The sequence below is a fragment of the Malaya genurostris genome, chromosome 3, assembly GCF_030247185.1.
Source record: "Malaya genurostris strain Urasoe2022 chromosome 3, Malgen_1.1, whole genome shotgun sequence".
Lineage (NCBI taxonomy): Eukaryota > Metazoa > Arthropoda > Insecta > Diptera > Culicidae > Malaya > Malaya genurostris.
The window spans coordinates 304,431,420-304,447,696 of NC_080572.1; the positions used below are offsets into that span (position 1 = coordinate 304,431,420).

At 37.9% G+C, this 16,277-nt stretch overlaps 1 protein-coding gene across 1 annotated transcript in view; it reads left to right on the plus strand.

Moving 5' to 3' along the window:
• The first annotated feature begins 4,777 nt into the window (after positions 1-4,777).
• The window catches only part of LOC131436309 (uncharacterized), a 131,914-nt gene continuing 120,414 nt past the window's right edge, over positions 4,778-16,277 (plus strand). The window contains exons 1-2 of the mRNA XM_058604968.1: positions 4,778-4,891; positions 5,821-6,008. Of these exons, the coding sequence (XP_058460951.1) occupies positions 5,899-6,008 (110 nt within the window). The 5' untranslated portion in view covers positions 4,778-4,891; positions 5,821-5,898. The remainder of the gene's footprint in view (positions 4,892-5,820; positions 6,009-16,277) is intronic.

Below are 16,277 nucleotides of genomic sequence, written 5' to 3' on the forward strand. Positions count from 1 at the left end.
AGTTAGTTTGATATCGTTAAAAAACCGAAAAAAAAATAAACGATATATTCAATGTGCGAACTTTATCTTTAATATCATCGAGGAGAATGTTCGCTTGTAAACTTTTACAACTGTTTTTTTGTTTTGCTATGACTGAGATTAGTTTCAGCGAGAATCGCGTTTTCAAAAAATCAGTAGTGAACTTTTCTTCAGTGAGTTTTCTGATCGATGATTTTTTTGTCTAGAAATCAATCCGATTATTATTCGAATTTGAAATAGCAACAAAAAAAAGTATTAAAATAGCATGAAATCTCGAAAAAATTAGCCAAATTGGTTCAGTATCAACCAAGATACAGCCATTTGTAAATACCATTCCGACTGTTTTCGAGGCTTGGTGGTTGGTGTAAGTAAAATAGACATGGTTGAACGAGTGTTAAATGAACCGTTTCAGATTTATTTCTTAGAAACCAGAGCATTTTCCCCCCACGGATAAGCCAGACCATTGTTTTTTTCTCCACGGATAATCCTAGAGACTGTTCCACAAAACAAGCGTATGTATTGATAATTAATATTTCTGCAAATTACGCACATTACATTTTCTTTATTGAAAAAAAAAATCGTGCTGAATCAAAAGCTTGGCTTAGAGGTATTTCAAATCGAATATGCATCGAATGGTATTAAAAAATTCGCTTGCAAATTAGTTCTCTGCTTCGCGGCTCGGCCAACGTTCTAAATATTCTAGCGATAAGGTTCATTTTACACCTTCCGGGGCAGTGATGAAAAGCTTCAGGTGGAAACGTAAGACGTGATCGAACAAAGTATTCAGAAAATAGAAATAAATAGAATTAGTGGCATAACTTACCTAGCGTTCATAGTTTTCGATTTTCCATCGTCATTATCATTGTACGAACATAATCAACCTTCAAAGGCCGCCTTGATTTGAAAGCACGTGACTGAGCGTGGGAAAATTAGTCGCTAGTCGCATGCTTCCCATTCACGGTTACTACAAATTGTATATTTTTCCATCACCTTCTTTCCACCAGACAACAACCAACAGACAACGTAACAAAGCGTTCTCGAGTATTTGATGCAACACTTGCATCGCCCGTTTTGCAACCTAAGTAGGTATAAACACTCACCGATGAGAGCTCTTAGACGTCATCTTCCATCACAAAATCTTATATTACCGAAATAACTTCTCTTAGTTCTGCAGAAGTTTGTTTTTTTTACGGTGGACTAATGTTGCTTTAAATCGAATAAACAGTAGTCCTTTAGTTGAATGCATTTTAAAGTTTTTTAGAATGTTTGGAAAAATGGCTTGTGTTTGTGCGCAGAAATTTTTTGGCATTTAGAATGTCTAAAGACTGTCCCAGAAAGTATGGACACAACCAAAAACCGCTGCCATTTCACAATAGTTCAGAATCTGTCAATTTTAGTGGCTGCGTCCTGTTGTTTAAACTCTTCTCTAACCACTTGTGCAGTTGTTTATTCGTTTTCATTAGTTTGTTTCGAAATGCGTGGACTTTCAGCAAAACATATGGAAAGGAGTAAGTGAGAAAGCCGTGCGAAATGCAATCAGGAAGTTCGGTGAGGATAACACCTTTGAGGATAAACCGAAAACGGGTCGAAAAAAAAACCCTGCTAAACCTCAGTTGGATAAACGTATACTGAAGGCGTTCGAGCAAAAGAAGGAGGTTTCAGTTCGGAATGTGGCCAAAAAAGTGGGCACTTCGAAGTCAAATGTTCTTCGTGCTAAAGAACGTTTGAATCTTCAAACCTATAAGAAGCAGAAACAACCAAAATGTAGTCCGAAACAAGAAGCATCGATCAGGCCGAGGGCTCGAAAGCTATACAATACGATTCTTGCTGGAAATTTGAACTGCATAATCATGGACGACGAAACCTACGTGAAACTCGACTACAAATCATTGCCGGGACCACAATATTATACGGTGCGAGAAGGGCAAGTGTTAAACCAGTCCGAGACATCGATTGAAGTCGAAAAATTTGGTAAGAAAGCTATGTTCTGGAAAGCAATTTGTAGCTGCGGTAAGATTTCGAAACCCTTCATCACCACTACTTCAATGAACAGCGAAATATATATCAAGGAATCTCTGTCATCCGGCCAGATCTTGCTTCTTGCCACTACTCGAAATCAACTGTAAAATGGTGTATTACCAAAAATGTCACTTTCGTCGCAAAAGACATGAATCCACCAAATTGCCCACAACTTCGACCAATTGAGGAATTTTGGGCATTAACGAAGGCACATCTTAGGAAACATGTCTCGGCAGCAGAAACCATTCAACAGTTCGAAAAAGATGGTAAAAAAGTGTCAAAACTTGTCGCCAAGAAGTCTGTACGGAATTTAATGAGGAAGGTGCGCCAGCTAGTTTACAATGGCTAAGTAGCAAATGTTGAGAATAATATTCTGTTGTTGTAGTCTAATATTATCCCTATATCGAATAAAATTTGAATATCTAACACTTGTGAATTATTTACAGCGAAATCAAAGTGCGTCCATACTTTCTGGGACAGTCTTTAACTCTCCACTATACGAAGTCGGGTGTCAATTAGAAAATTCAAAACTAGCCGCGTAACCTTTTTCTGTCATAATTTTGAACGATTAAAACAGTCATTTATTGGTTGATTAATATGATTCAACAGCCAATCGATTTGGAAACATGCGACTTAAACACATATTGCAACGTCGTTATAAAGGGGCCATGCATAAACCACGTAGACTCTGTGGGGGGAGGGGGGTTTGTGCAAAGTCTACGTAGTCTCATTTTTTTTTATTCACAAAAAAATACGGAAGTCAGCCAACCAAGCCAGAATTATGTTTCATCAGCACAGCTTTACTTGAAGCAAGTCAGATTCGAAAAAAAGAAAATATATAGCATGGCTGAAATGCTAATTTGCGAGAAATATCTCTTTCCTATCGTTTATCCAGTAAAGACGTTTGGAAATTATTGTATCTCATTGCCGCTTCTGTATATGTAATAACTGAGCACTGATGACATCTCCCTGTGAACGACTTTCAAATTTAACGATATAACTAAACTAACATTCAACACAAATAGTACACTCCTGCGCTCGCTTTGGGGCTTGTAGTATTATCTTGTTGAAAAACAAAATTTAGCAGCAACCTAAGGGTGAAGCCAGAGATGAAGCGACACGAGGCGCAAAACGATGCGAAACTTGACAGATCGCACTGAGTCGCGCGGCAGAGCTCCATCCATTCAAGTTCAGCAAAAAATGACATGTATGTCAGAGTGAGTGCGATGCGATCGGTCAGTAGTCCCTTCGCAACGCATTGAGTTCACTCTGACATACTTGTCATTTTTTCGCTGAACTAGAGTGGACGGAACTCTGCCGCGCGACTCCGTGCGATTTGTCAAGTTTCGCATCGCTTCGCGTCGTGTGTCGCTTTCTCTCTGGCTTCACCTTAAGACTGTGGACCATCTCGCGAATTATTTTAACTTTTAGTTCAAATTTGACAGTCGAGCAGTTGGCAGTTTGTCGTTATCAAAAATAACCCTGCTCGAGAGCATGATGTTTTTTTTGCAGTTTGATAGTATTTGTATTTTTTTATACTCACAGTAAAAGAAAATACCCCAATAGGAAGTTTAAGAAAATTGTCAAACGAAGTTAGTTTTTCTCGAAGTTTTTCTTGCATTCTCAGTATACCACTTGTTATCAAAAAGTCTATGAGGGGGGACGGGGGAGTTTAAAAGTACTAAATTTTGGTCTCGTGGTCCCTCATAGGTAAATTGAACCAGTTTTTTTCTTGATATAAATGTAAAACAGGATTGAATCCTCATAGATATTGCTGATACCATCAACTCAACTTTTGTTGTCAACAATGAAATTACCCGCAACATTCTTTTCTTTTTTCGTTTGGCTAACCAAAAGTTTTATTCAAATCAAACAGAGATTATTGTTGATGTTGAAGGAAGATATCGGTTCAAAACAGTCATTTCTCTGCACGTATGGAGATAGGATTGGCGAAATATTGACATTTATGCTCGAGCACCGACTTGAAAGCATTCGTAGCATTCTGTAGAAATGGTCATAATTTGCCCATCTACCCTAAATCTGAAATAAATACTATACGTTCTTCTTTCATTGCACATTGATCTAGAATTGAAAAGTCTGCAGAATATAATGCTATTACATTTTTGTAAAAATCAATTCAGCTACCGTCTGTCGTAAGATGTTAAACGTAAGCAATGGCAAACCGAATGCATATCTACAATATGACTGAAAGAAATATGAAGCGATCAAAGCGTAATGTAAAATTAGAAAATTAACCCATGGATGCTATGGACAGCGAATGTTTACTGTTTCCACGTTTCTTAATTGCACGTTCAGCCAGGGCAAGCGAAGTATATTGTTCTGTGCAAATTGTTCACTCGGATCATTTGTTGGCCGAACGACGTAAGATGACCAACCCGATGATCGCATCTCTTCAGTAGTAGTGACAGAACTTCTTGAGTTTTCTGCTGAAATTCTGCAAGATCAGACTTCCGTAACCAGCATTTATCACGTTTTACCAGCTCAATGGGTATAAAGAGCGTGAAAGTGAATCAGTGAATAAAAAATAAACGTATTATGGTAATATCGATTCTTATCACTGTGTTAATTGGATAAATTTTACGATGACAAAAAAAAGTGTATGTGAAATTCATAGCAAACAGTGGCAGCTCCATAAACTAATCGAAGTAGACCGAGCGTGAGGAGAAGGTGTATTTTTTTTCTATTTGTCCTGTGATACCTCCGCCGTTTTTTTTCTTCTTTCGTATACTCACCGATGGCGCGTTCGTTTGAAGACGCATAAGCTGTTCAGTTGTTGTTCTGATATCCAAACGATCGTGACGAAACAAAGATAGTAGATGGCCCGCAGAAGAAGGTATTGCCGTTGGTTTTTAAGTGTCCGCTAGTGGGAGTATGTCGTGATAGATAACAAGATGTTGTGTGGAGAGCATGATACATTTATCAAAAGTTCGAAGCTGCAAAGTTGCGCACTGTGTCGTTTAGATAACGAATACGAAACTCATGTACGAACATCTTATATTAAAACTCACCCGAAAATTAAAATTTCAGATAGTTTTTTGGTTGAATCAAATTTTTGTTCAGTTTGTTGTGTAAATTAATTCACCACGATGACTGATAATTCGGTGGAGCTTTATTCTACGGTTCATTAGATTAAAATCATACAGACCTGCACAATGAAGATGAATAGTTATGACATCAATGCCTTCCAACATCATGCAAAAAACAGAGCAACAGTAAAGTTAAGCGAAGGTTCAAATTGAAAGATGTGAAAAATAAGCAACAAATAGTGTGCTAGCTATTCGGCTATAATCGGAATCGCCACTTGCAACTGGTAGCAAAGTTATGATGGAATAAAAAGAAATGTGATAAATGACAACACGTAAAGCTTTTATAAAGTGAAATTGCTATAATTAACCCCGATTTTTGTGTCGTCTGTCAGTTTCGGAAGAGTTTGGCTTGTCTGCGAAGTTTATTCAACTAGTGATTGTTTCTGTACCTATCTATACTGCAGTAAGTGAAGGTAGCCCAGCGAAGCAAAGCCATTATTGTTTTACAAATCAGTTTGCTACAACGACAGTCATAAATCAATCGTAGTGTCTTTGACAGTAGGAAATGTGCAAATGAAAACACAACTTGTTGGAATGTTAGAATGTTAGTAGCATTAGAACGCTCACTGCGTTATAATGAATTCCAAATACATTTATCAGTACATTAATAGAAAATGTTTTCATCAATTGTGTCTACAAACAAAACATTCCAATACTGTATGTGTTTATATTTTAGTTAACTACTCTTGTGGAACATGAAGCTGCATGTCTACCTTGAAAAAATCAAGATTGGGTGCTTTAATTAGAAAACAAAATGAAAATAGAGTTAGCTGAGTTCAACCAGAAGCTGCAAGATTATAAGAAGCTTCTGGAACGATTGCAAGATGAGCATGAAAAATATCAAAGCAAACGTGATCGGCTTAGGTAAGTGTGCTTATCTTTCTGCTCAACGAAATTTCCGTACATTAAATCATAAGTTTCAAGTCACTAAAAACCTTTGCTATTAAAAGAAAAAAAATTACAAGGAGCACTTATAATATGTAGATACAAACAAGCTTGAATTTAGAAAAAAACTGATTAAAATGGGTTCTCGAGATATCCGAAGAATATGAAATAAGCGTATGGGAGACCAGGGCGAAAATGGTTAATTTTCGTCTTGCGCAGAAAATAAAGCTATAATATTTTCGCAGAAGTTGTCAAATTTTTTCCGAAGAAATTTTAATGAAACTAAAAGGAGAGGAGATATTTTAAGAATCAGGAATCAGAACAAATTGGCTCAAATGGCACGTTCCCCTTGATATTTGGAGATTTGTGCCTGGCCATCAATATGTTTTTAGCATCATTTTCCCGATATATGAGAGGGAAGGATTGAAAGGAAATGGTAAGGGTTGGACTAGGAGGATGGGAAAAATTTACGACACAAAAAACACATAAAAGCAGAAGTAAATTCTGCACTCCTAAGGGATGCTGAACAATCTGCTGAGGATCACATTTAGTGGAAGCAGAAGTAAATTCTGAACCTCTACGAGGTCCCGAACAATCTGCTGTTAATAAAACCTCCAACCCCCGAGAGGTTTTAGAGATCTTACAAAAGCGACACCATTCTGCACTCTCGGAAGAATGCAGAACGATTCGCAGTATGAAGGGCGCAATCCTGCTCGGAGCGCACAAACCTCGAAATAGAAAAGCTCAAAATAGTTGGCGCGAAAATGGCTAGTCGAATTTTGACGCAGGAAACAATCAGAGTTGACCGAGTTCTGTGTTTAATCGAAATTTGCTAATATCTTACAACTGTTTCGTTCATGAAAAATATCATTTCATCTTTTTTTTTTTTTCATAAATACGTTTATTTCTTAAGGCAGTTTACATAAGTTTTTCTTCGCCGTAGCATCACTTTTACATAATATTCTTATCCTAATTTAATTCTAACATAGTCACAACGTTTTGCATTTATTAAAACATATTCTCTTATTACTTAAATATCATCTTAGGTAACTCGTCATTAATTATGAAATCTACTCGGAAATATTATTTGAACCAAACGATTAACTTCTATAAATTATAAAATAAGCTGTTATTTTCAGACATTTTGTTAATAATTTCATAAACTGTTTCGAGTTTGTTTGTATCATTACATTATTTTTATTCTAATTTAGCTATTGGTTGAACTCATGGACGCAGCTGGGATCAGAACTAAGTCTTGAAAGGGGCCTTTGTTAAATTGAAACTCCAGTTTTCTTTATGAAATGATAAATAAGTTTCATGTATGAAAGGTCACGACAAGCAAGAATGTCTCGAACTGGGATATTGGATAGTCTACCTTGGGTACGCAAAGAATTTATTAGTTGAGATCTGACATCACGATACTCCACGCATGTCCAAACGACATGATCAATATCTCGATAACCTTCGCCACAAGCACAATGATTAGTCTCGGAGAGCCCAATTCGAAGGAGATGTGCATCTAACGTGTAGTGATTGGACATGAGTCTGGACATCACACGAATGAAATCTCTACTCACATCCAGTCCCCTGAACCATGCCTTTGTCGATATTTTCGGAATAATTGAGTGCATCCACCGACCCAGATCATCTTTATCCCAAGAAGCTTGCCAGCTGGCAAGTGTTCTTTGGCGAGACGAGCTATAGAATTCGTTGAAAGCAATTGGTCTCTCATAAATTTCACCCTCAATAGCACCACGTTTGGCTAAAATATCGGCTCTTTCATTGCCAGGAATGGAGCAATGAGCCGGGACCCAGACTATAGTGATTAGATAATTATTGTTCAATATGTCGTTCAGGCACTGTTTTATTTTGCCCAGGAAAAACGGTTCAGTCTTGCCAGTCATGTTTGAGCGAATGGCTTCAATTGCACTCAGACTATCTGTGAAGAGGAAATAATGGTTTGGAATTAATGTGACGATTACACTCAAACTATAATGAACTGCTGCTAGCTCTGCTATATAAACAGATGCAGGTTCTTGAAGCCTAAATGAGGCCGAAACATTATTGTTGAACATACCAAACCCTGTCGCTTCTTCAATTCGCGATCCGTCCGTGTAAAACATTTTCTCAGAGTCAATATGCCTGAACTTACTTAAAAATATTTTTGGGATTTCCGTCGAACGTAGATGATCCGGGATTCCACGCACTTCGCGCTGCATGGATGTATCGAAAAATAAAGTTGAGTCAGGGACATTTAGGAGGCTGACACTGATAGGAATATATCTTGAAGGGTTGATTTCCTGTGACATATGGTTAAAATATACTGTCATGAATTTTGTTTGAGATCGAAGCTCGACTAGTCGTTCGAAATTATTAATTACCATGGGATTCAGCACCTCACATCTTATTAGCAGGCGTGATGAAAGCTCCCAAAATCGATCTTTTAATGGAAGAACTCCCGCCAGAACTTCAAGACTCATTGTATGTGTCGAATGCATGCAGCCTAAGGCAATTCGCAAACAACGGTACTGAATTCGCTCAAGTTTGATAATATGAGAGTTTGCAGCGGAACGAAAGCAAACGCATCCATATTCCATCACTGAAAGTATCGTTGTCTGATACAATTTTATTAGATCTTCCGGATGAGCACCCCACCAAGATCCTGTTATTGTTCGAAGAAAATTTACTCTTTGTTGGCATTTTGTTATCAGAAACCTAATGTGTCCTCCCCACGTGCATTTGGAATCGAACCACACCCCGAGGTATTTAAAAGTTAAAACCTGTTGGATCATTCTTCCCATCATATGGAGCTGAAGCTGCGCGGGATCATGCTTTCTTGAAAAGACGACTAACTCTGTTTTCTCCGCAGAGAATTCGATACCAAGATGAACAGCCCAATCGGACAAGTTATCTAAGGTATCTTGCAATGGTTTATGCAGATCAATAGCTTTGGGTCCAGTAACTGAAACCACGCCATCATCTGCCAATTGCCTTATTGTACATGGGGTTACTAGACAGCTGTCAATGTCATTTACGTAAAAATTATAGAGGAGCGGACTGAGGCATGAGCCTTGCGGGAGACCCATGTAACTATTTCTGAGTGTTGCCAAATCGCCATGTGAAAAATGCATGTGTTTCTCTGACAAAAGGTTGTGCAAATAATTATTTATAACCGCTGGGAGTCCATTTTGGTGAAGCTTGTCTGAAAGAACATCAATGGAAACTGAATCAAATGCTCCTTTAATGTCTAAAAATACAGATGCCATTTGTTGCTTTTGAGCGAAGGCAATTTGGATGTCAGACGAAAGTAATGCAAGGCAATCATTCGTCCCTTTATTTCTACGGAAGCCAAACTGAGTATCTGACAACAAACCGTTCGTCTCGACCCAAGTGTCGAGACGTCGTAGAATAATTTTTTCGAACAATTTTCTGATGCTGGACAACATCGCAATGGGTCTATATGAGTTGTGATTGGAAGCTGGTTTCCCCGGCTTTTGAATGGCGATAACTTTCACTTGTCTCCAGTCAGGTGGAACAATATTTTGCTCAAGAAACTTGTTGAACAATTCCAACAAACGTCTTTTTGCGAGGTCGGGCAGATTCTTCACCAAGTTGAATTTAATTCTGTCCAACCCAGGAGCGTTATTGTTACAAGACAAGAGTGCTATAGAAAATTCCATCATTGAAAATGGGTTATTAATAAAACCATTATTTGGAGGAGATTCCCTTATAATGCTCTGCGTAGGAACAGAATCTGGGCAAACTTTCCTAGCAAAGTCAAATATCCATCGGTTCGAGTATTCATCACTCTCATTGCCCACGTTACGATTCCTCATTCGTCTGGCCGTGTTCCAAAGAGTGCTCATTGAGGTTTCTCTTGACAAACCTTCGACAAAATGTCTCAAAATTCTGAGGAGTTCCTCCTCCCCGTTTTAGAAACGTCTTGCAAGCATTTTGTTTTGCGAGTTTAGCCTCTGAGCACTCTTTGTCCCACCAGGGGTTGGGAGGCCTTCTGTTAGTCGTTGGCCCAGGAAAGCGTTTAGTTTGGGATTGTTCGGCTGCCTCCAGAATCGAACAAATGAGGAAGTCATATTCTTCAAGTGGAGGGAGCTCTTCCATTGAATTCAAAATACTAGAGATACTACTTTGGTATTTAATCCAAATTATCGATATTTTTTGTCAAATCATATGGAATACTAGCGGAAGTAGCAATGCAATTGCTACTGCTAATTGAGATGATGATTGGTAAATGATCGCTACCGTGTAAATCAGGCAGTATTTTCCAGGTGCAATCTAGTCGAATTGATGTTGAGCAAAGAGATAGATCTAATGCACTTGGGCGTGCCGGAGGTCTTGGGATCCGTGTCATGCTACCCATATTTAATACCGTCATGCTAAAATTGTCACAAATGTTTTGTATTAAAGATGATCTGCTATCATTGTAAACGGAGCCCCACATAATACCGTGCGAATTTAAATCCCCCAGAATCAATCGTGGTGCAGGAAGGGCTTCAACCATTTCATTAAGCTGTTGCTGTCCAACTTGTGCTTTTGGAGGAATATAAACCGAAGCTATGCAAATATCTTTGCCTTTAATGTTTATTTGGCAAGCAACAACTTCTATACTAGAAGTTGAAGGGATGTTTAATCTATAAAAGGAATAGCATTTCTTAATTCCCAAAAGCACTCCACCATACGGAGAGTCTCTATCGAGACGTATAATGTTAAAATCATTAAAATTTAAAGCTATGTTTGAAGTAAGCCATGTTTCGCATAAAGCAAATACATCACATTTTTGACTATGCAATAATATTTTAAATGAATCAAGTTTTGGCATGATGCTTCGACAATTCCACTGCAGGACAGTGATTGTATCATTTGCGACGGGTGATAAATTATCCATCAAAAGATACAAAACCTGAGACAATTGGCCATTGAGCTGATAATTGCTTCAAAAAGGTTCTAGCTATTGGAAGGAATGCCATTATGAGGGTCTTTAAGGGTTCAGATATATTGAATGCTGAGAAAATCCATTCAACAATTTCCGAAAACTTCAGTAATCCTGTTGGTGGCTGTGAAATGGAGCCCACTGGATTATTATCTTTTTCTGTACTAGATCCTGGATTGGTTTGTGAATTTGACAAACCAGGAGGCACAGTCTTTGGTTTTGACTTTTTTTGTTTAACACGGGGATCTTTTTTTGAAGATGAAATTTTAGGTGACTTTTTTGGTAATTTGGAGGAAGACTTCTTTCTCTTAACTGACCCTTGGGTAGTGATAAACGAATTACCTTCACTATTTTCGTCAGAGTCAGAGTCCTCTGGTTCCTCTAGATTTGAAAACCCGTTTTCGGTTTCCAAAGGGGGGACATCAATGACCGTTTTAAGCATTTCTGCATATGTGCGCTTAGACCGTGCTTTTAAAGAAAGCTTAATTTTGTCTTTGTGCACTTTAAATGCAGTGCATACTGAAATATCATCATGAGGACTATTCCCACAATAAATACATTTTTCAATTTCCTTGTTGCAATCATTATCTTTATGAGGCCCTTCACACTTAATACATTTTGGTTTATTACTACAGTAAGTAGCTGTGTGGCCGAATTTTTTGCAGATCGTACAATTCATTACATTTGGAACAAAAAGCCGAACAGGGAGGCGAATTTTATCGACATAGACATGGGACGGCAACGCAGACCCGGCAAACGTCACTCGAAACGAGTCTGATGGGCGATAAACTTTTTTTCCTCTTCATGAACTACTGAGTACAGTTGTTTGCACTCCAGTATTTTCACACCCTCAAGCATAGAGTTCTTAAATCGACCAACACCATGCTTGAGTAAATCATCTACCGAAAGACTCGCTTCGGTAACAACACCGTCAATTTCGACATCCTTGGAGGGTATGTAAACTTTATACTCTTTATTGAAATGTTCCGAAGAGACAATATCATTCGCGTGTTTCAAATTATTTACCACAACACGAATTTTATCGTTATTTACTTTTATGATCTCTTTGATTGAAGAGTATCGTGATGTCAAACCTTTATTAATTTGAAAAATGTTTAATGGCTTTGATATACGTCTAAAAAAGACTATCCAAGGCCCAGAAGAGCTCTCCTGATATTTTTTCGTTCGTGGGGGTATCGGATTCATGCTAGGATTTACGTCCATGGATTCATCCATTACATTAAAATTTTTAACTAAACTTTAAAATAAAATTTGAAACCAACACTACACAGTACTCAATCAAAAGGAAAAGAAAAAACTTCTACCTTGAAATTGTTGTCTATCTCCGTTGCACTGCCGTGTAGATCCTCGTTGCTCTAGATGTTCTTGTTGGATGTATCTGGACGTTGATACAATGCTGAAGCTCACTGTAGCGATAGAATATGATGTGATGCTACTGCTACCTGACATCCAGCACCACTCGAATTCCGATTTGCTTTCGTCTTCGCCAGCTGTAACCAGCGCAGGTCACCGGTGTATACCTGCGTGTTGTATGGCAGTGGAAAGACCGAGTTGTCTTGTCTCCTTCTTCCTAGTGCTCCGCACCGATATGCTTCTGCACCGAAGTGCCTTCGCACCGGTGTGCCTTTGCACTCTCCTGCTTCTATGTGCCTTTGCACTCTTCCTCTTCGATGTGCCTTTGCACTCTCCTGCTCAGCACTTGTGGCTGTATATTGCGGCCTGGGTAGAGTTTGGGAAACGCCCTTTGTTGTTTCCTTCACCAGCTTGGCCCAGCACTAGGGCTCTCTTATGCAGCACGACTATACGTTTTAACGGCTGCTGCCAACAGGTCTCTACCTGTAGTTCAACCGTTGTCGTATTTAACGCGTGTAAACCAACCAGCGTTATTAAACTGTACGCTTCTATACACAACCTTCTCGGTTGAACGGCTATTACGAACTGATCATTTCATCTTTCTCATATCTCATATTCTCATACATACACAGATAAAAATATTTTGTGAATTTACATCTATTTTCATGCACATATTTGGAGCAGGTAATTAAACATAAAGTTACTTTACAATTCTGTAGGTTTCAATATAATTTAATCGCAAACTAAGCGTTAATTGAAATATACGGTTATATTCATTGAAAATTCAATGCAATCCGATTTAGTTTTGCACCGATGAAAGTTTTCAATCAAAATTTCGATTCAACCCATGTCTATTCCATGTTACTATTGATTTATATGTCGTGTAAATTTCATTATTTCTTTCTGTGTAAATGTGTGGAATTCTCCATATAATTTGAAAAATTGATTGATGTAATTTACACTGATCTTAAAGCTTCTTTTGATACAATTGATCATGAGATTCTACTAGTAAAATTATCTAAACTAGGGATTTCTGAGCGTATAACTAATTGGCTGAGATCATACTTGACTGGCAGAACACTACGTGTTAAGCTTGGTTCAACTAAATCCACAAGTTTCACTAACTCGTCCGGAGTACCCCAAGGTAGCCACCTAGGTCCGATGCTGTTCATTCTATATTTCAACGACATATTACAAATTCTAAGCTTACGTTCAATTATCATCGATCTGCAAAAATTTCAAAAGCTAATCGACATCGAAACCGATTACATCAATGATCCGTACTTTTACATCTGTTCAAATTTTTTTAAATTCGAAAAACCATCTTGCCGATTCATAACACGGATTAAAAATAATTCATTCATGTAACGTGAAGACTACAGTCAGATGGAATTAAACAAAAAAAACCTGTTTTAATCCACCTAGTGGTGTAATGATGCCTTTCTCATATCAACCATACTGTCTTATATAATACTGTGGTATTCTTCAAAATAATTTTCTTCGATTCTTAAAATAATAACCTTCGGCTCGTCAGTGCTTAAAGCAGTTCAAATTGAACTGCCATCTCGTGCCTAGCAGTTCAACTTAAACCGCTAAGCAGACGCAAAGCTTACACAACGCTTTTGGATATTACACAGAAGTGCAATATCCTTTCTGACGTATCGGGCGTAAACGAATGACGACTGGCTACTGGTCGCCGCAGAGATTTGAACATTTAGGGGTTTTTTGTTTTGTGCAAAAAGAACATATTTTGTTTCAATTTTCTTTGCGTTTCGCCTTCGGCTCGTCAGTGCTTGAAGCAGTTCAAATTGAACTGCCATCTCGTGCCTAGCAGTTCAACTTAAACCGCTAAGCAGAAAACAAAAAAACCCTAAATGTTCAAATCTCTGCGGCGACCAGTAGCCAGTCGTCATTCGTTTACGCCCGAGGCGTCAGAAAGGATATTGCACTTCTGTGTAATATCCAAAAGCGTTACATAAGTTGTGTAAGCTTTGCGTCTGCTTAGCGGTTTAAGTTGAACTGCTAGGCACGAGATGGCAGTTCAATTTGAACTGCTTTAAGCACTGACGAGCCGAAGGCGAAACGCAAAGAAAATTGAAACAAAATATGTTCTTTTTGCACAAAACAAAAAACCCCTAAATGTTCAACCGAAATCTGTTTGTTTGACCGTCTACTGATGAAAACTATCAATTGGAAAAGATTTGAGGTCGATTTAGAAGTTTTTAATGTGGAACACATTTTTGTTTTCTATATAGGGGTGCAAATTAGAAACTCAAGAAAAATACACTTAGAAATGTGGTCAGGTTTTGAACAATTACAGCTCAGTCAATTTTGTATCAATTATTAATATTACATCACCATTTGATTGGAAATATTTCTACGTATTGATTTGAATGTTCATAGCCATGTATTTTCAGTTGTATATCATTGAAATGTTGATTAATAGCTAGTAGTGTCCTATTTTGTCTGCAAAAAATCTCCGGCATACCGGATTTCCCTGCCATAGTTGACTGTTTCGAAGGAGTAAACGATGCTAAAGCGAATCTATAAATATAAGCGAAATTATAGCTAACGATTCAGTCCTACGCGTAGCATGCTAGATGTAGGTTGTTGCTAGACAGCAAGACAAAAAGTGCCATAAAACGATTTGAAGTTCTAATCGATATGCTCTGACCTTGTGTCATGCAAGTTCGGATGAAATTCCATGTTAACATATGTCATTTCGCCTGACAACTACTCCCGGGTAAATTTTGAGTGCATATGATTAATTTCTAATTTATATAAGAAGAACTCGATTGATAATGAGAAAAAGTTTATCGCAGAATGGTAGTAATGGTAGAGAAACGCTATAAAAATTACTGCTTGTATACAAAACTTGAACACAAGCTTGGCGAAGAGAAGCTTAAATATCGATATCCGTATCGCAAGCGTGTACAAACATATAATTGCATACATTTGGACTGTTGGTGTAATTTCGTCTGCTACAAAACAAATACAAACCACGACAAACAGAGTCTATATTCTGGGTTCGCGTGTTTGGTGTTGGTTCCTAATAAATATCAATCTAAGCAGACTATCGTGCATTTGCGGATTCAAAAGTGTGACGATTAATTGAAAACGATGATCATTAGAAATTTTGGTTGCCTTGTTCCACATCAATGGCTCGAACAACAACATGGGGCTGATCCTTGTAGTTTTTAAAGGTTTTGCCCCATTTTCAGTGATGGTATACAATTTTTAACCCACTTTACCCTATATTTCCGGATCCGGAAGTCGGATCCGCATGAAATTCAGGAATTACGTATGGGACCACAGGACCTTTCATTTGAATCTAAGTTTGTGAAAATCGGTCACGCCATCTATGAGGAAAGTTAGAGCACATATTTTCTTTTTTTTTACACAGTTTACCCCATAACTCCCGAACCGGAAGTCAGATCCAAATATTATCAGGAATTTTTTATGGGACCTCAAGACCTTTTATTTGAACCTTGTGTGTGAAAATCATTTCAGCCATCTCTGAAAAAAGCTAGTGCAAAAAAACGTTACATAAACACATACGCACATACATACACACACAACACACACACAGACATTTTGCGTACTCGACGAACTGAGTCGAATGGTATATGACACTCGGCCCTCCGAGCCTCGGTTCAAAAGTCGGTTTTCACAGTGATTGCATAACCTTTCTATATGAGAAAGGCAAAAAATATAAATAAACTTTACACACACACGATTGCTCAGCTCGACGAGCTGAGTCGAATGGTATATGACATTTGGCCCTCCCTTCCTACCCGATTTTTCAAGTGATTTCATAACCTTTCTATATGGAAAAGAAAAAAATAGTCGATTAAGGAAATCAGCTAGTGTGTCAAATTAAAATAAAATCGATTATTATTTTTTCATAAATTACCTTTAAAACATGT